We start from the raw sequence: 18,997 nt of genomic DNA, 5'->3' as shown, positions 1-18,997 counted from the left end.
CAGGTTGAAATCCACTGCTTTAGATGAAAGCTACAGACCCAAGTACTTACGCTGTGTGACTTGAGTCAGCTAGTTCAGCACATGGTAGACACTGCTTCACGGTGGCATGGTTTTGCCCTATTCCAGCAAAGCCTCAGGAAGGACCAGGCCTTCCTCAGCATGGTAGGCACAGAGCTTCTGACTGGCAGTTGAAGAGGCAAACAGTAGCACCTGCCAGCACATAACCAAATGCTACTTTTTTGAAATAGTTTTCTGTGCAATGGAGACTGAGCTTGCCTCCTGGATGGGGTGGATGGACTTCAGCAATACCATTAGAAAATGAGGTGGCAGAGGGGTCTCACGTTTTAGAATCACAGGGAAGAGCTGTGTGACTTCCCAAGTCTCCGGGGATATTATACCACACTTGCTTCTATTCTCAATCACCATGTTCTCCTTGAGCCCCAAAGAAACAAACAAGTTAAAAGAAAAAGGACATGAGGATGATTTATTTGGCAGTCAGATCTTAAGAGGGCAGCAGAACTAGCAAATGGCCAACCCTGAGCCCAGATGTGGGCAGTGGGTTTGCGTGTGCTGAATGCTGGCTGTGCTGAGGCACCTTTGTACCCACAGGCCTGGACCCCAGCCTCTGCTCTCAGAGGTGAGGTTTACCTTCCCAACGTTCCCATCTCCTTTGCATCTTTTAACCAACTGCATAGAAACTGTACCAAGCAGCAGCTTCATTTGGGACCTCTTGCCTGACCCCCCTCACCTACATCTCCATTCCTAAGGGAAAGCACATTGAGTCTTCCTTGCCATAAAAACAAAAAAGCTCACCAGGATAGACATTGCTGGTCTCTCTTCCTGCCCCTCCACCCTTCTTGACAGTGTGCCCTCTCCCAGTACAACACCCCATGGAGCTGCGGTTCCCAAAGGCTCTGTGCTGGGTCTTCCCTTCCAAGGTGAGGAGCAGGACAGAATAACTTAGTTACAATACCGCTGAGAAGAAAAAAAATAATACTGCTAATTTTATCATGATCCCCTGTATCTTTCAGGCTGGGCAGTGTACCCAGCCATGGGCAATGTGCCCTTGTGCTGTGTCTTCCTCCTTGGGCAGAGCAAAGCCTTCTTATAGGTCCTGCATTCCTCTGTCCTGGCTCCAGGGCCAAACTGCAGGGCATCTATTCTTTAACCCTGACCAGCTGTGGTTTTAAAGCTACAGGACAATGTAAACTTTGTTTCCCTGGCCCAGCAAGGCTCTTCTTCCTCTTCCTCCTCCTCCTCCTCCTCTTTCAGGAATGTGTCAGCAGCTCCTTGAAGCCTCCTGTGCCACCAACTGAGGCAACTTCTCTTTCCAAGGTACTTCAGCCCTAGTCCTGGCCCAAGATGGAAGGACCCACCTCCACATTCAGGGCCAGATGTGTGTGCTTAATTCCAGACACAGTACAGTTTTGTTTTGTTTTTTTGCCTTCACCCAGAGCTGGGCATAGACGCCCAAAACAATACATCTCATTAATGGCTTGATTTTGTCTAGCCTTCACTGCTGGAATCCAGGCTCCAGGCTGTGAGACCAGGAAGGCTTTACAGTAGACAGCTCCCAGAGAACCCAGTTCAAGGCATTCTACAGGTGGGCAGCACCTGCTACTCTCCAACAAGGTGGGGCATGACTAGAGGCGGTTGTCTCCATTGACCCGAGTCCTTCTTGGGGCCCTGAACAGAAGTGAAGTGTCCTTACTGGCCTTGCAGCCAGATGGGACAACCCAGACACACAGTTATCATTTTTCCACATAGGAGAGAAAGCTGCCAAAGGATTGCTCTTTCTGGCTCCAGCACCCTTCCTCCAAGGTCCCACCATTGCCCTCACCTTCGTTCCCGACTGTCAAAATGGTCTGCAAGATGCTCCTGCGATATGCGGAAATCTTCAAATGGCTGCTGGTATCTGGCTTCAAAGGACCCTTCCCGGGCCCGTACATGGAACAGCTGGCTGGAGGCGTCTGAGGCCCGTTCCCTTAGGGATATGCCACTAAAAGGACTGAGGTCACCATTCTCCTGCTCAGTAAGGGAAGTGTACAAAAGTTGAGGTCTCTTCTGTATCTCAGGGACAATGACTGAGCTCTCTGCTCACTCTGCTGTAGTTACCTTAGCAGGGAAAATGTCAATCTTGATGAGCAGGGAAGCCAACTCCAGGTCTTCACTGTAGTTGTTCTTCAAAGGCACTGCTCTATATCCTAGGAGAAATACCTGGCTCTCAGCCTAACAGGTGTCAAGCAAGTGGATAAGCCCCATCCTGACAGCAAGACTTTATAAGGAAGATTCCTCACCTGTCTTCAGGCCTTTTACTGGGAAAGTAGCCTGAGCCAAGAAGTTCTGGTCACTAAACATGTCTTCCTCGTACACCACAAAGCGCAGAAAAGCAAACTCTGGGTTACTGATCTGGAAGTGGAAGGGCTTAGCAGGCCACACAGGGTTCAGTCCGTTGTCCACTGTGAAAGCAAGGGCAAAAGCTGAGTCCACATCAAGGGGATGTGACAACTGATGGAGAGGTCTTTAATACCCCAGGGGAATGACTGGTAATGGGGGAAGACTGACTTACCTACAAACTCTGTCTTTTGCTTGATGCTGTCATACTCAGCCCCAGCTACCTCGATCTCCACAAAAGGACACACAATACCCCGGCCATTCTTTGGCAGATGCCTGGCCCCCAGCACCTGTGAGGCAGGCAGGCAGAGATGGCGTGATGACTGTCTTCCTGCCCCCAACATCCTCCCAGCAGAGGCTCGGAGCATATCAAGGATGAAAATGCACTGTGGAGGCAGTACGCCCCCTGCTGGACCCTGAAGGTGCTGCCCATTAGGCCCCTCATTGTTCACTCCAGAGCAAACTGTTGGCTGTAAAAATCTGAGCTTTAAGCCGGGTGGTGGTGGCGCACGCCTGCAGAGGCAGGCAGATTTCTGAGTTTGAGGCCAGCCTGGTCTACAGAATCAGTTCCAGGACAGCCAGGACTACACAGAGAAACCCTGTCTCAAAAAAACCAAATTAAAAGAAAAAAAATCTGAGCTTTAGCTAAGTGTATTTTGCAGTCCATTTCATGTTCCAATATGGGAATCTTTCAAATTATTCCACTTTAGGGGGAAAGTCTGGGAAGCAGCAGTCGTGTCCACCTGTCCATCTGTGGCTCTGTGCTCCTAAGTGTGCCCAGGTGGCCAGAGGATATCCTTCCTCTTTCGAGACTCTGTTGAGGCCACCCCTGCTGATTCCCATAGCAAGGGTTGAGCTGACCCTTGATCACAGCTTTTCACCAGACGTGCCAGGGAGCTGTATTCTAGGAACTGGGAAAGGCAAACAGGCCTTTCCATGCTCTAGCAAGCCCAGGTTTTGCTTGGTCCTGCAGACAGGAGCCTGGCTCATCACAAGCCCCTCTTAGCATGGTTTGTGCACTGACCAGGATCTTCCTGCCAGGTAGTGACTTTTCATAGGTTAGCCTTACCCTTACATCCTAATTCTTGTGCCAAAAACTGGCCATGATCAGCCATGCTACCCCTGGGATTCCAACCCACACAGGACCTGTAGCTGGCTTTCCACTTCAGATGGTTCTATTTCAAGAATAGTCCAAGATGAGTTCCCTTCCCCCACATATGGCAGAAATGCTGCTCACCTGTGGCTCTGTACCCTTTCCTACTTGTGCTGACCCACCTGGTCCCTACCTTCTTAGCAGGTTTAGTATCAATATTCCACATAACCCTTTCCCACCCTGAAGCACCTACATGAATATACCCACCTCAATGCAAATGACACAGGGTTCCAGACCTCGGAGACTGCTCTTATCAAAGGGGTCAAAGGCTTCGTCTCTCATGGTGCTTGGCTGCAGCACATATCCACAATGCCCACCAGCCATGAAGAGGGCCTGGTTCATCTGCATAGGCTTGTCTGCAAGAGTGGGATTACAGTGTGTTCCAGGAGAACTGCCCTAAGTGTCTCCCCACCCTCAGAGACCCCCTCACCTGGGGTCTGAAAATTGAGTGCTACAAGCTGGCTGCCACAGATCCACATGGGCAGAGGATCATAATTGGAGGAGTCCAGCCTTTGGCCCTTGGGGTAGATGCGAGAAAGTTGCAGCCGGTTGTATTGGAGGAACTTCTTGCCTTTGGCCTTGTTCACATACTTCTCAGCCTTGGTTTCCGGAAAGGAGGACATGTCCCGGTAACAAGCACGTTCTGTGCCAATCTCTGAGCCAAACAGTGAGAGCATGTATAGAGCACCCCCTTGTGCAGTGTGTAAGGGAAGGGTATGCAGCCCCCTTGTGCAGTGTGTAAAGGAAGGTATTAAACACCACTTCATACCACCAGCCCCTTAGCACATGTGCACCACATCTGGCCCCAGCCTTACTCTCTTCATCAAAGGGAACAGGCCGGCAGTAGACCACAAGCTCGGAAAGCTCCAAGGCAATCTTCTTCCTCCTCTCCATCATCTTCCCCTCAGTAAGCTGGTGACACACACAAGGCCCAGGCTGAGCCCTGCCCAGGAGAAGGAAGCTCCTGCCAGCCTTGAGTATACACACACTTTAGGTGTTCTGAGGCCCACTCCTCTCCTTGCACATTTGAAATACCAGCAGACACTAAAAAAAACAACTGGCTCCCGGTTTTATCCAAAAATTATCTTTTCCTTCATCTCCACAGATACACTTGTTCCCCAACCCTTTTGGGGTGGAAATCTCACCATAGCTTAAGTCCCAAATGATCTCAATTGGAGCTAAGGTGGGCAAGGCCTTCCCAGTAATGCTATGATTATTCTTTACCTAGCCTTATCCTTCAGCAAAAACACTGCTTCCTGGTTCACTGAAGCACGAAGGCCTTAAACCCACTTAGCAATGCGTGCGGTACCCTAGCAGATCTTACCGCCTCATGGCCCCATGGCCAATGCAACCTTCCTCCTCCCATCCCTCATCTTAGCTGCAGCCTACTCAGACACTCCCCATGCTGCTCTTCATCGTCTCCGCCTCCAGGGGCTCCTCTATTTAATCTTTCTTTTCATTTCAGGCTAGACCCAGGATCTAGCCCTTCAACCAATGGATTTTTCAGTGCCTTGTCCTCCAGAGCACACTAATAGAATCCTAAGCATTGTATCTGTTCTCCAGTCACAAATCTACTCACCAAATGCAATGGGGGGACAGCCTCTAAGTAGAAGTTCCATACATCTACAAATGCTTCACCAGGCTCAACGGAAGAGGCCTCCTTCAGAAAGCTGGTCCTTCCAAGCAAATACAAGCTCCCCACTATCCACAAACTCCAACTCCTACTCTGAACTCCCTACAAACCACTGCCATCCAACCTCATGCCACTAAGAGACCTCAATAGTGTCATTAGGAACATCTGCTGCTGCTAAAGCCAAAGGACACCATTCTTACCATACCTTTGTGGCCCTCAACATAGCAAAGTTCCACTGCTGTGGGTATCTACAATTTCTTTGTCCCCCGTCCCAGACCCAGACCCTGTTACAAATATTTACCTAAGCTCTCCTCCTACTTTTACCACCTCCATCGTCTAAGCCTAATTCCATTTGCTGACAGCCCAGGATCTCTTACCTCCTGCCTTACACTTATTCAGGTAATTCTCATCCATCACAATCCTGTTCTGAGTCTGTTCTTTTGGGTGCCTTATCTAAGCCCAGGCAACATCAGTTACCTTCTCTAGAGGAGCTAGCTGGGGGTTGGAGGCCTTGGCTCCTGGGCAGGCCCACATGTTGCCCTCACAGACCCCAGTAGCACCTTCTAAACTGTGGCAGGTTCTCACCCTGGCATCTGCAGTCTGGGCAACTTCACGGATCTTTTTCACCCAGTCCTGTAACTCTTCCTGTGAGTCAGCTGCAACATCTAGGGACCACTGAGCCACTGACGGCATGCTGATGGAGAAGACGAAGAGCCGGTTGTTTTTGCCCTCAGGACGAATGGCTGTTGGGGATAAAATAATATAGGGCTAGAAATGCTATCTCTTTGTCCTTTCTAATGCTGTTAACCCTTCAATATAGTTCCTCATGCTGTGGTGACTCCCAACCATTAAATTATTTCATTGCTACTTCATAACTTTGCTACTATTTATGAATTGTACTGTAAATATCTGATATGAAAACCCTGCGAAAGGGTCATTAGGCCTCCAAAGGGGTTGAAATCTACAGGTTGAGAGTCACAGCCACAGCCACTGGTTCAAAGGAATTCATTCCATTTCTCCCTGGCCATACTTATAAGCAGGCAAAACTGGTATATAGATCCAATTTACAGAGGATACTGTAGTTCAGACAGACCATAGTAGCTGTGGTGGAACCAAGGCTCCAACCCAGCTGTGACTCATGCCCCTTCCTTGGAGCCCTGCACTGTAACCCCCACCCTAACCTATCTCCAAGCTTCTGTGGTCTAAACCATTAGGACTGGATGTCAGCTTGTCGACATCTCTGCCAACTTTTGACTCCATTGTACCTGGCACGGGGTAAAATTTGGGGATGACAAAGGAGTCTGGGATTTCCAGAGTCTAAGAGTAGCCTCTGGGGACTAAGTCACTGGGTTCCTCTCCAGAAGCAGAAGGAGTGACAAGGATACCCTGACACCAGGAGGAGTCATGAGCTAGGAAGCAGAGCTCACCAATCTGACAGGCTGGCACATCCAAGACCCCTCGCAGCAGGTCCCCCAGTGGGCTGTTCTCATCCAGATGCTGTAGGAAGCAAAGCCACAGGATGGGACGGTCAGCATAGCTGCTGCATGTTCAACTCGGGACTGTTTGATAATCTTCTGGGTATATTCTTCACCAGCCATGCATTACATAGGTACAAGAGAGACTAGAGTGTGGCCACACAGGATGTGTGGCTCACAGATGACAGGAAGGACTGGGCGTGATAAGACACATCAAAAGAGAACCTGGGGACAGGGAAACAAACCTGTGACACAGTGTGGTTCCAGACATACCTCCCTCTCCGGCTCTAGGACTGCTGGGTTGATCATCTCTTCCACATAGTTTGAGGGGAACCACAGCTGCTTCTTCCCACCATAGTCCCCTCTCCACCTGTGGAAGCCATGGGGTACTGACTCCAGCAACCACCCCAAACTCTCACAGGATATTCTTTGGGGGGCTCCCACACATAAGTCAGGCCAAGGCAGACACTGCTAGTGAACATGAGACAGATACTCTCAAAGCATACTGTCACAAGTGATTTCAGTGCCAGAGCCACAGGGGCCCTGGACTCCTGTCCCACCACACCACAAGCTTTCTAGCCTGGACAGCCTAGCTGCATTCTCACCAGCCACCGTCTTGCTTTTCCACATTCTGGATGATGGCACTCTTGGTAAACGTCAGCTCATCCTCTCTCTGGGCCTTGTAGTCAAAGAGGGCTTTTACTGCACACTGCGGAGTAAGGCAATGGGACTGTGTGGAGTAAAGCAGAGGGGCACTCCCCATCCCTTGACCCAGTGCAGCACATGTACATATATGTGCCTGGGCTTATGCTAGTGGGAAGGACCACTGTTGGCAACAAGCAGGATGGAAAGACAGAAGGCTTTCTCCAGGGAAATTCTTGGCCGCCCAGGTAGAGTCTGGCCACTCTGTCCAGTGTCTGACCCCAGAAGTCAGGGCTGAGGTCCAGTAAGTGTGAGTGGACACCCTTATGTAGCTCCCTACATAGGACCTTTACTCTAATGTACAATCTGCTACATTAAAGAAAAGGTCAAAACCAAGAAGATCCTAAGATCTTCATAATGAAGAGAATGACTAGACAGTGTGCCATCTGGCCCCTGTTCTACTACCCATGGAAGACAAAGGGATCACTCTGAAGGAATAGTGACAAAAAGCCAGTTCTAACCCAAGGCACGGGCTATAAAGTGGTTGAGCCCTGGAGATTTATGGTCATTTGTGAACCACACATCTTATAATCTCTTAAGCCTCAGAAAACCACAACTAACACTTGCTTTCTCCACACCTACCACAAAAGGGCCCAGAATACAGAAATATAAGCCCCAAACAGTAGGGGACCCCTCCTTCCTTGTGGCTTCCTGTGCCAAAGATATTTACCTTGAAAGTTGGCATAGGGTTTGCCTCCACATAGAAACCAGGGTTGCGGCCCTCATAGAGTGCCCCATAATCGGGTTCCTGGAAACAGGACACATTGTGATCTATTACCACCCCAGAACCGAGATAAATGCAGCTGCTAGCTCCCACTTGCCAAGTTTCTGAAGTGCAGCTGGCCTCTTCTATAGGATGTCTGCCCCAGCTCACTGGTCCCTGGCCTACTGGAATCCCCCTCCTCAAATTCTAAGGAGAGGGTGATGGTAGAGACTTGATCCCACACTCCTTTCTGCATCTTACCCGACATCTACCACTGTGGCTCCTGAAGACTCTGAGTTACTTGCTGCTGAACTGCCAGCAGCACCACCACATACTTAATGACTTTTTCAGTGGCTGAACCCAGGTCAGAAATAAGTCCAGCACACCTCTCCTGGCTTCAGGGAACAGCATGACCCTGACCAGGTTATGTCACAAATGACAACTTTCAACCAATCCTGTGTGAGATGCCTGCTTTCTACTAAAAACCACAACACTGGTCCAAGACCTTTGGCAACCTCTGTACTACCAAGCCATGGTCTTCCCTCCAGAGCTTTCCCACAGAACAAAAGCATGGATACAATTGCACTTAGCCTGCCCCCCAGCACACTCCAGACCAAGCCCATGTATGCACACCACAATCCATGTGAGCTCCCAGACCTTGCTACCCCTTACTCATGGGGATCTCGTCTGAATACCCAGGCACAGCTCAGGTACCATTTCCTCCAGCTATACTCCCAGTTACTCCTAGAGCTCTCATGTGAACTTGAAAACACCCCAAGATGAGTTTTCAGCACATTCAGACAGTGGTACATTGTGAATGTCCTCTCACTATCTGGTATTCCCTGCTCCCCAACCCCCCAGCCTTCTCACAGCTGTCCCAATCTTCTCCAGTGCCTCCTCATTGATGGGGTAGCGCAGCTTCATTTTGCGGTACAGGGGGTGCTTCTCATAATAGCTGATGAGGTCAACCAGGCTGTCAAACTCAGAGTTCCCCAGCATCACAGTCTGGCCTTCCTGTTGTACTCGGCAGTGCTTGATCTTTCCCTCAGCCCTTCACAATGACAGGACAGTCAGCTAGGAAGATAGCCCAGACCCCAGCAAGACCCCACAGCTGCCCAGCATGCCTCACCGGAAAGAGATGGCATATGAGTTAGGCTCGTTGCGTTTCCGCACCAGGAAGGCCCCATCCCGGGGCACTCGCATCAGCATATGTTCAGCCTGAGCTCTAGTCAGGCTTGCATGGTACCACCTGAAAATACAACAAAGTTAGGCCCTGACCAGTCAGTCCTCCCATTACCCCTGCTCCCCTCCCTGTCCCTTTCCTCACTCTTTGCTTTCATGGGCATTCGTCTGTGGAACAGGCTCTGAGAGGCGCATCTCAAATTCATTGCAGCGCAGGGGTACTTGCTGATAATGTGTGATGAGGTCATAGAGAGAGTCAAAGACAAGGTTATCTGTCAAGAAGAACTTAGGAGTCCCAGCATCCTGCCGGGAGTGGATGCGGCAGTGCTGGACTTTCCCATTCCGCCTGAGGGAAGACAGGATGGGAGAGGCATTAAAAACCGGTCAGAGCTCCAAAGAATACATAACTAGGCAAGGCCTAACATTTCAAAAAGGGAAGCAATTCTCCAAGGAAGCTTGGAGAAGATATATATATCAAACATGCATATTTAAGTTTCACATATGCCTATGTAAGAATGAATTATGTTCTATGGAAAACCTAGACCCAAGGCTAAATTTTTTTTTTTTTTTTTTTTTTGGTTTTTTTGAGACAGGGTTTCTCTGTGTAGCCCTGGCTGTCCTGGAACTCACTCTGTAGACCAGGCTGGCCTCGAACTCAGAAATCCGCCTGCCTCTGCCTCCTAAGTGCTGGGATTACAGGCGTGCGCCACCACCGCCCAGCCATCCAAGGCTAAAATGTTAACCAACTATGTCTAGGTACAGTCTATGTACACATAGACTAAAGATAGGTATAGTGCTAGATGAAGATTACCAAAAAGACAGCGTGTAGTCACCCACGAAGGTCTCACTTTCTCGCACTAGGAAGGAGCCATCGGGAGCCCCAGTCTCTATGCAGTACTCAGTGAGCAGGCGCTCGGCAATGTGCCGCCCGTCACGCCCAGCCCCAAGCTTCCCGTGGAACCACTTCTCGCTGGAATGCAGCTCTGTGCTGCCGCTGGCCTAGACAGGATGACAGCAAAGGTACCCAGTGACTATCAAGTTCCCACTCGGCTGAAGCCACGCCCCCAACGATTCTACCTCCTTTGGCTCCTCTTCATCCTCACTTCCCTGGTCACTGCTGGTCTCCTCAGAGTAGTAGATCTTGCTGCTAGTCAGAACAAAGTAGTGAGGATACCACTCCTGGAAGAGACCGAAGTGGGCCTGTAAGCCAGAGTTTGGCACACTGCCCCGCCTTGTCCAGGTTCAGCTAGACCTCACATGATTCACGGGGTCCTCCAAGTAGAGGATACCATTCTTGATGGAGTTACTGATGTCGTTCTCAGAGTACATCACAGAGGTAGGCACCTCCTCATAGGCACTGCCCTCAGCCAGCTTCTTGTGCTGTGGAAGCAGACCAGGTTATGGCAAAACCATTCCACGCCTGGCCCCATCTCCTAATGCAAGACTTCTACTACCAATGATGCCACACCTTAATAAGGATCTTCCTCTTGAGCTGGTTGGGAGAAGGAAGCCCATCAGCAGCAATGTCCACAGGCTTGGTAAGGAGTGTGTCACCAAGCACCTTTCTGAAGTGCTGAGCCATGTTCCTCTGCTGGGCAATGCTGCAGTGGTCCTCAATGGACAAGATGACTGGGTACCTGAAGGCAATGGGCCAGGACAGCGACACTGCTGCTAGTTATTCTGGTTCAAATCTCAGTTCAAACAGTTCCTTACAGAATAAAATAATGGGAGTCAAGAAGAGAGGGAGCCCCTGAAGTTGGGGTGGGGGCACATCAGGAGGCAGCTGGGAGACAGTGGGAACCAAGAAGTGGCAAGAATTGCAGAAGGGAGCCTCTGAGTTGCTGAGGCTGGCCTATAGGTCAGGAAAGATGAGAATTAGCCCCCAAATGCAGAGTGAGGATCCTTTCAGTGCAGTGGGAACTGTAGGCCTGGTGGTAACCAGCAACTGACAACAGCTCATAGGAAACATTCTCTTCTGGGCAATGAAGGAAAGGGAGATGACCTGAGACCACAGTTACAGGCATATTTTCTTGAGAATGAGATGCACTTTAGTGCTAGCCAGAGCTGTAGGGAACAGAAGCAAGAACTCAGGAAACTGGCTGATAAAGTGCAGAGGAGACAGGATGAATGGGGGCCAGCCATGCCAGGGACCCCGAGAATGAAGGAACATTCTGGAGGTTGCCCATGACCTCCACGCCTACTCACTCTGAGGCTACGAAAGCATGCTCCTTGATGGTATGCAGGACATCTGAGAACTTGATCTTGGTGGTCAGAGTATGCCCATGGTAGATGACTGGCATCCCATCTGGCCCATCCCAGCAGTCCACTAGGGAACAATACCATCACGGTCAGACAGGCAGGCCTCTCACCTTCCCTCCAAACCTCAGACCCAACGTACACTCAATGCAGCGGCAGCCCATCCTCAGGCATCGAGCATAGGCTTCCAGGGAGGACTCGCTGGAGAACTGGTCCCCAGTCAGGTACCTGGGTAAGCAAGGAGAGGTACATACGGTCTGCTGGGCCTTCCTCCCTCCTCAGGAAAAGGCTGGATGAACAGAAAGAGGCATACTCACGTATTATGTGAGGAAGAGATCCAATAGTGAGAGAGTGGGTTGTTCATGGTGTCTGGGCACACAGCATCCAGCTGTGAGTTCCACACACTGTTCTCTTTGGAGAACAGAAAGGTGACAAGCTACAAGAATAAATGTGGAGGAGGAGGTGAATGAGTGCCGCTTGGGATGGAAGTAGGTATACAAGAGTGTGCTCAGTCTCAACTCCGCTGGCAAAGTAGGCAGTAGACTGCATACACAGCTTTTAGAGCACAGGTCGGCTCTGGTCACCCCACCTGTTTTCTCCAACAGAATGATGGGAAAGGTGAGGCTCACCTCATCCAAATAGAAGTATGGCTCCTCAATCTCTCGCAAAGGGTCTCGAAGGAAGCTGAGCATAAAGTCCTGCACCTGGAGCCGGTCGACAGCCCACAGCTCCTGCCAGGTAAAAAGGAAGTCATGGAAGGGGCCACCAATGATGAACCCACCAAGCAGCCTGACTCCCCGGCCCATCCATACCCCCTGGTATTCAAGAAGGAACTGCTGGAACTCAGAAAGGGACACCTGGCAATGCTCTGGCCGTTCTCCAGTCCTGCAGGGAGAAAACAGTGTCTAGCAGCTAGCTGACTTCATCAGTAGACAAGGGCCCTGTCTAATGTACATACGCAGTGGTTTATTGTGCTCCATCCCCACCCACCGCTTCCCACCTGGATCTGAAACCACCCAGAGAAAAAGCCCAATTGCAACCAAACCTCAAAGTGATGTTTTCCAAGAAGGGAAGGTCCATCTGCAGAGAACAGAATCTGGTCAGGGGGAGAGCCCTGGGAGACCATGCAGGAAAGGGGCTCTTAAGAAAAGGTTAGGGAACAGATGCTCTGGGGAGGATGGCTGGAGCAATGGTACACAAAAACTCTAAAGCAGGGCTGCAGGGCTATGAGAGGAGGCAGAGGAGTTGGGCCAAGGGCAGGAGAGGGGAGAGGCTCACGCACCGTCTTCTGGGCACTGTACATGAGGCTGCGGTACAGCTGAGCAAACTGCCCGTAGGTGATGTCCCCACTACGCTGCTCAAGGTCCTACGTGGTACAGAGCAGGACTGCCAGTCAGGACCCTTATGAGGAGTCACCGGCCTCCCCTGCCTGGCCAGAAGATAGCCCCAAGTGTCCATTACCGTCAGCCGCTCTCGGAGGAAGCGCATATTGGGGACCCGGTAGTTGACCTGTGACAGCATGTTCTTCAAGTCCTTGGCTGATATACTAAGGGAGAGAAAAACAATTCCCTTTTGACTTTAGGTCACACCAACCTAAGGATGGACCTCAAACACCTATATTCTGGGAACCTTTGGACTTAAGAGCAACACTGTTTCAAACTTTATGGGGTGATACATGGAAGGAAGTTCCTTTCTCTGGCTCTCAGTTTCTATATGTGAAAGAGAAAAAGCCCAATATTCCAGAAGTGACCAAGCTCAGGAGAGCAGGTCAGGCTAGGGTGGGGGAAAGAACAAGCTATCTCTAGCAGTTGCCCCCAGCTGATCTCCTGCCTGTACAGGACAGGGCAGTGTCCACTGCTACTGAGATATCCTGGGACCCACAGCCCTCAGAACAAGCAGCAGGGAAGGAAGCATGGACACCCTTAGCCACTTGTAACTGCTGCTGTCTGACCACATTCCTGAGGCTGGACGGAAATCCAGTTCCAAGAAAAGAACTCAGTCGGAAAGAGGGACAGAGTGATGGAGGGGAAGAGAGAAGGGGGAAAGGTGGAGGGAAGGAGACAGGGAGAAAGGCAGAGAGAGAGAAAAGAGAGTGCACACTACCCTCCAGGCAAGGCAGCTTGGCCAACCACAGGACTAACAAGATGGGAAAGGATGCTCTCCTGGGAGGAGTGGGTGCTAGAAAGAAGGAGCACACACTCTTTTGGCCTAAAGCCATGCAGGAAGGACCAAAATTCTCTAAATAAGGCCCAGATCTTCACCAATAACTGAATGTTCTAAAACAGTAGTTCTCAAAGTAATACCACGACCCTTTAATACAGTTCCTCCTTATGTTGTGGTGACCTCCAACTAGAAAATTATTTCCTCACTACTTCATAACTATTACTTTGCTGCTGTTATGAATCCTAATATAAATGTCTGATCTGCAGAAAGTCTTAGGTGACTCCTAGGAAAGGGTCATTCAACATTCCCAAAGGGGTGGAGACCCACAGGTTGAGAACCAATGCTCTAGAACAGTGTTCTGCGGGGAGCATTAGGTCACCTGACCCTTAGTCAGCCAGGAAACTTGTCAGGGGGACCCATATTCACCAAGGGGACACAAGCCTCTGTCTCCTCCCTTTCCCAGGCATCATAAAAACAAGCTGCTCTTTCCACTCTGCTGGGCTTACTCTGTAATTGTTGCCCCCTTCCCCTCTGTGTAAAGATCTTTTTTTTAAAAAAAGATGTATTTCTTTATTTTATGTATGTAAGTACACTGTAACTGTGTTCAGGCACACCAGGAGAGGGCATCAGATCCCATTACAGATAGTTGTGAGCCACCATGTGGTTGCTGGGATTTGAACTCAGGACTTCTGAGCAAAGAGGACAAGAGCACTGGCTCTTAACTGCTGAGCCATCTCCCCAGCCCTCTGCAAAACTGACAGGATGCGCCTGCACTCCCTTTATGCCCCTAAGCTGCTCACCACGGGCTGAAGCTATTCTTCCAACAATGCTGTTACACATAAGGGTACATATACTCCTCTTCCCTAGCTCCTCATGTGGAACAAGTCTGGAGTTGGCCACTGGGCCTCTTCCCTTTTCTTGCTATCTGGATCCATGAGTTTTTATCTAGGACTCCGAGACTTTCCATTTCACCTGTTTACACCCCTGTGTTACTACCTCCAGCCCTACCTCCTCATTTGAACTCATTCTACCAGCCTGGTGATTCCACACCTCTCTATCTGGGCATCATATGTGCCATAAACCGTATACCCACACCAGACCCTAAGCTCCCAGTATGATCCTTCCACTGTCTCTTGTCTCAGTCAATGGCAACATTACTTTACAGATGCTCAAGTCAAACGCCTACTGATCTCTGACTTTAAACAATACAGCCAAAATCCAGCTAATTCCTACCATTATTACCTCAATCTGAGACCTCTCACCTACACCCAGAATGGTCGAACAGTGTCTAACAGCCCTCTACAGCAGTATGATCTTGAGTGTGTTTGCCTAGTTTTATGTCTTCTTGACACAGGCCAGAGTCATCAGTAGAAGAGAGCACCTTGATTGAGAAAATGCCTCTGTAAGATCCAGCTGTAGGCAAGCCCGCAGGGCATTTTAATTATAGATTGATGTGGGAGGGCCTAGCCCAATCTTGGTGGGCGGGGGCACCTCTAGGCTGGTAGTCATGGACTCCATAAGAAAGCAGGCTAAGTAAGCTATGAGGAGCAAGCCAGTAAGCAGCACTCTTCCATGGCCTCTGCATCAGCTCCTGCCTCCAGGTTCCTGCCCTGTTTGAGTTCCTGTCCTGGCTTCCTTTGGTGAACAGTAATGAGGATGGTGAACAGTAATGAGGAAGCTAATTTAAGCTGAATAAACCCTTGTCTTCCCAAGTTGCTTGTTCATGGTGTTTCACTGTAGCAAGAGTAAGCCTACCTAGGACACCGAGGATATTCTTATGTCAGAGCAGGTCATTACTCTACACCTCCCATGGCTTACTGCCTCTGAGGACTATCAGAGGGCCTTGCAACAGTACGAAGCTGCACTGGCAGCATGCCATCTGGCCTTTGCTTCCTCCAGCTCCTGGTCCTCTGGCTGCACTGCCAGTCATACCTCTAAGACCTAGAACCAGCTCTGTCCCCCACTCTGCATGCACTACTTTGGTGTCAGGCCCTCTAAACCCTCCCAGTGTAACTCAGTTCTCTGGGCCTCTGGCTCCAAGGCTCTGGGTGCCTCTACCCACTGGTTAGGCATCCACCTCAGCTTAGCACCTACCGATCCTCTCGGTTACGATCCACCGAATAGAACTGCTTCCGGAGCCACCTGAAGAGAGAGAGAAGCCTGAGGTAAGGGACTCTTCTCCAGCTGAGTTAAAGCTGGGTAGAAGAGCAGTTACTGCCTGTGCAGGGACTTGAAGTCTCTGCCTCTTTTTCCTTGGTTCCAAGACATCTAGTTTTAGCCACATGAAGACGAGTCTTACCTCTCAATTTGCAGGGGTGTGGCTGCCTGCAGTGTATCCTCCATCAGCCAAGTTAAGCCCTTGATCCACATGTTCACTTCATCCTCAGATGTGGCTGTGAGCAGAGCAACAGCTGAGCCAAGGGCACAGATCTCCCACAAGAGCGAGTGCAGCTGGGCTTCCCCCTACCTACAACCCCCTCCTCCTCTAAGCCCGTGTCTCCCACCTTGCAGGCTCAGGGTCTTGAGGCGGAATTCCATTCCATAGAGGATGACAAAGCAGTGTGACTGATCTGGGCGGAAGGCAGGGTCTTCTTGGTAGCGGTCAAAGTCCCGAGAAGTCTTCCCTGGGCGGATCTCCTTGATTTCCCGGATATCAACTGGGAAGATAGTAAAGGCCAAGGTCAAGCTAAGGTCCTCACAGTCAGAATCAAAGGACGCATAGCCTGCTCCACTCAGTCACGCCCACACCCTCTTCCTTCAGGGCCTGGACCACAAAGAGACAACCCTTTCTCTAAGACAGACTGAACCCACTCAATTACCCCAGGTGACTGAGTTGGACTTATCTAAGAGTAGACCCTTTTGTTGTTAAAGGCTTTTGGGGACAGGGTGTTACCCCTGCCCTATCTACATTCCATCGCTGGAAGGACAGGGTATATATACCCTTAGACCTGGAAAAAAAAACCAGGGATCCAAAGCCATCAGTTCCTTGTGGATCACTTTCTAACACAATACATATGCAGACTCAACTGTAAAGTCCTAGAGGCTGGGCTGGGCAAGTCTAGATTGGTCTCGGAATCCCAGACAGAACCTTGGATCAGGTTGAGAAAACTGGTAAATCCTAAAATGACCCACATCCCAGGCATGTCCACACAAGTCTTAGAAAAAGAGTTCCGGTTTAGGCCCTGGCTGTCCAAGAGTGTCTGTGCGGTGCGGCTTCGTCTCCTTACCTCGGTTACAAGGTATTCTCAACTACTCCCCTAACTCACAGACACAGGTGCGGCAAGTACCTGCACCTGAGGTAAATGACGGGTACTGGCTACTAACCTGAGTGACAGACAGAGTAACTGGAAGCTAGAGCCTCATTTAGCTCCTTCCAGTTGTAGTCTTACCAACTAAAGAGCTAAGTAAGAGTCTGCCTCAGTTTCTCAGGGCAATGGAGGGGTAGTAGGCTGCAAGGACTAGAATCTGACTCTACATCATCTTAACTGTGAATCTGAGCAGAGACAACTGCCCTGAATCCACTGCTACACTTATAAAGAACATCAGAGAGGACGCTGGCAAGACCAAAAGTGGTCCCTAAAGCATGGGAACTGTGTGGCCCACAAGAAGCTGGTCCCTGGCCAGCACTTGCTCAGACTGGGCTGTCAGCCCACTCAGGTCTGAGTGCTCCTGCTACAGCTGCCCTGCTGCCCATCCACTCCATCCTGGAGCTAGCTGGGAGCCTGAAGAAAACTCTCAGCCCAAGAAGAAAGATTTGAGCTTTCCCTCAGCTTGGAACTTCTTAAAATGTTCTGACCAGTCCCCCTTTTGAGTAAATTCCCCTTAAATTCTAGTTCTAAACACCAGCATGGCTGGAACATCCCAAAGGCTCCAACCAGCACCTGGAAGTCCTTGTCTTGTCCCTTGGGCCAGCCACACTGGCCCAAGTCATCACTGGCCTGGAGCAAAGGCAACACTGGCCCCACCCCCAGCTCTGCTTCACAAACAGCACCAGCTTTACCCAGATCCAACTCTGTCCCCTCATCAAAGCCTTTAGGTCTCTCCTCCAGCAGGAAGTCTGAACTCAGGCCACAGTTCTCACCAACTAGCCCTCTTTCCTGACTCTTCTGAACCTTAAAACATCGTTTGGAACCTGGTCCTGTAGGTCCACTCATGTTCCTCCTATGAATACCTATTAACCTACCATAAACCCACTCCCTTTTCAGCCTTTGAGGGTCTCATGATGGGGCTCAGAGATTTACCTTGAGTTTTTGTCTTGCCCTCTCTCTGATTCTCACAACCCAAGTCAGGCCTACAGCAAGAACAGCAAATATTCCTGCCCCATTACATTCTGAGTCCTGGCCTGGCCAGTTCTACCACTGGATTGTCTCCTACCAGAGATCCGTATGGGAAGTCCATCCTGCAGTAATCATCCGGTCAGTGCCTCAGGCTGCGAGGAAATAAATGTATATTCCTCACACCCCACAGGAGGCAGAGCCCTGTCCAGTACCCACTGAATGCAAACATGAGAAAATGCAGGCACATAGATCTGCTGAGTAAAAAGGCGTAGGGGATGGAGGAAAACGGAGGTTTTCTACTCAGTTCTACATGAGGCTGGGAGAGCTGGGTCACAAACCCACAACTTGATAACACAGTGTCTAAAGGTGGAAGGAAGAGCTTCCATTAGGAGGAAATGCCTATATCACATGCCACACAACCACCAAAAACTCTGCCCTTTGAAAACAGAAACTAGAATATTCTTTCAGTGCAAAGCTATCATTCCCCTCCTACACATTTGCCCGTGTATGTGCATGCACACACATACACACACACCTACATGACCCACAGTTAAGGTCTTTCCTGATACTGCCCCCACAGACTATACACAAGAAGGTGTATACACAATAGACAGGCAACTATAAATTCTGTCTAAGACTCATGGGTAGGCCACATGTGGTTCCCCTACATATGTGCAAACGTGGATGGTACATGCACACACATATGCACATATGTGTATATGTGCACAGAGCCAGTAGGCCCAGGTGAGCTCTAGCCTGCTCTGTGTTCTAGACACATTTGCGCAGGGTCTGAAGTTAGAACAGGCATTGATTAAATAGGAACCAGAAAGGCACAGAGCAGGGATGCCAGGCACATCATCTTCTAGGCCCACTGGCCACATGGACCCCTTCTTCCTCCTCCCATAAGGAGACACAGCATGGCCCTGATGCCCTCTAAGTCTATGAAGTCAGAAGCAGACTGAGAAGGACCTGACAGCAATGAAATAGCCTGATAGGCCATGAAGGCACAACCTGTGTCTCAGGACAAACAGAGAGAGAGAGAGTCCAGGCTCATTCCCA

General features: G+C 50.1%; 1 protein-coding gene across 1 annotated transcript in view; it reads right to left on the bottom strand.

The window, feature by feature from the left end:
* Positions 1-457: 457 nt before the first annotated feature.
* Plcg1 (phospholipase C gamma 1) overlaps positions 458-18,997 on the bottom strand; it is a 32,457-nt gene continuing 13,917 nt past the window's right edge. The window contains exons 3-33 of the mRNA XM_052184173.1: positions 16,166-16,318; positions 15,961-16,054; positions 15,756-15,803; positions 12,960-13,044; positions 12,781-12,864; positions 12,544-12,578; positions 12,311-12,383; positions 12,128-12,229; positions 11,816-11,934; positions 11,641-11,726; positions 11,448-11,568; positions 10,711-10,879; positions 10,500-10,622; positions 10,320-10,421; positions 10,054-10,241; positions 9,388-9,588; positions 9,190-9,309; positions 8,931-9,111; positions 8,028-8,105; positions 7,261-7,364; positions 6,929-7,025; positions 6,608-6,677; positions 5,766-5,923; positions 4,363-4,459; positions 3,978-4,202; positions 3,755-3,903; positions 2,570-2,684; positions 2,298-2,459; positions 2,116-2,204; positions 1,841-2,025; positions 458-1,686 (exon numbers count right to left, since the gene is read on the bottom strand). Coding sequence (XP_052040133.1) covers positions 1,644-1,686; positions 1,841-2,025; positions 2,116-2,204; positions 2,298-2,459; positions 2,570-2,684; positions 3,755-3,903; positions 3,978-4,202; positions 4,363-4,459; positions 5,766-5,923; positions 6,608-6,677; positions 6,929-7,025; positions 7,261-7,364; positions 8,028-8,105; positions 8,931-9,111; positions 9,190-9,309; positions 9,388-9,588; positions 10,054-10,241; positions 10,320-10,421; positions 10,500-10,622; positions 10,711-10,879; positions 11,448-11,568; positions 11,641-11,726; positions 11,816-11,934; positions 12,128-12,229; positions 12,311-12,383; positions 12,544-12,578; positions 12,781-12,864; positions 12,960-13,044; positions 15,756-15,803; positions 15,961-16,054; positions 16,166-16,318 — 3,656 coding nt within the window. The 3' untranslated portion in view covers positions 458-1,643. The remainder of the gene's footprint in view (positions 1,687-1,840; positions 2,026-2,115; positions 2,205-2,297; positions 2,460-2,569; positions 2,685-3,754; positions 3,904-3,977; positions 4,203-4,362; positions 4,460-5,765; positions 5,924-6,607; positions 6,678-6,928; positions 7,026-7,260; positions 7,365-8,027; positions 8,106-8,930; positions 9,112-9,189; positions 9,310-9,387; positions 9,589-10,053; positions 10,242-10,319; positions 10,422-10,499; positions 10,623-10,710; positions 10,880-11,447; positions 11,569-11,640; positions 11,727-11,815; positions 11,935-12,127; positions 12,230-12,310; positions 12,384-12,543; positions 12,579-12,780; positions 12,865-12,959; positions 13,045-15,755; positions 15,804-15,960; positions 16,055-16,165; positions 16,319-18,997) is intronic.

The sequence above is a fragment of the Apodemus sylvaticus genome, chromosome 5 (genome assembly GCF_947179515.1).
Source record: "Apodemus sylvaticus chromosome 5, mApoSyl1.1, whole genome shotgun sequence".
Taxonomy (NCBI): Eukaryota; Metazoa; Chordata; class Mammalia; order Rodentia; family Muridae; genus Apodemus; species Apodemus sylvaticus.
The sequence above is the reverse complement of the archived record's forward strand: the minus strand, read 5'-3'. Positions and strand labels throughout refer to the sequence as shown.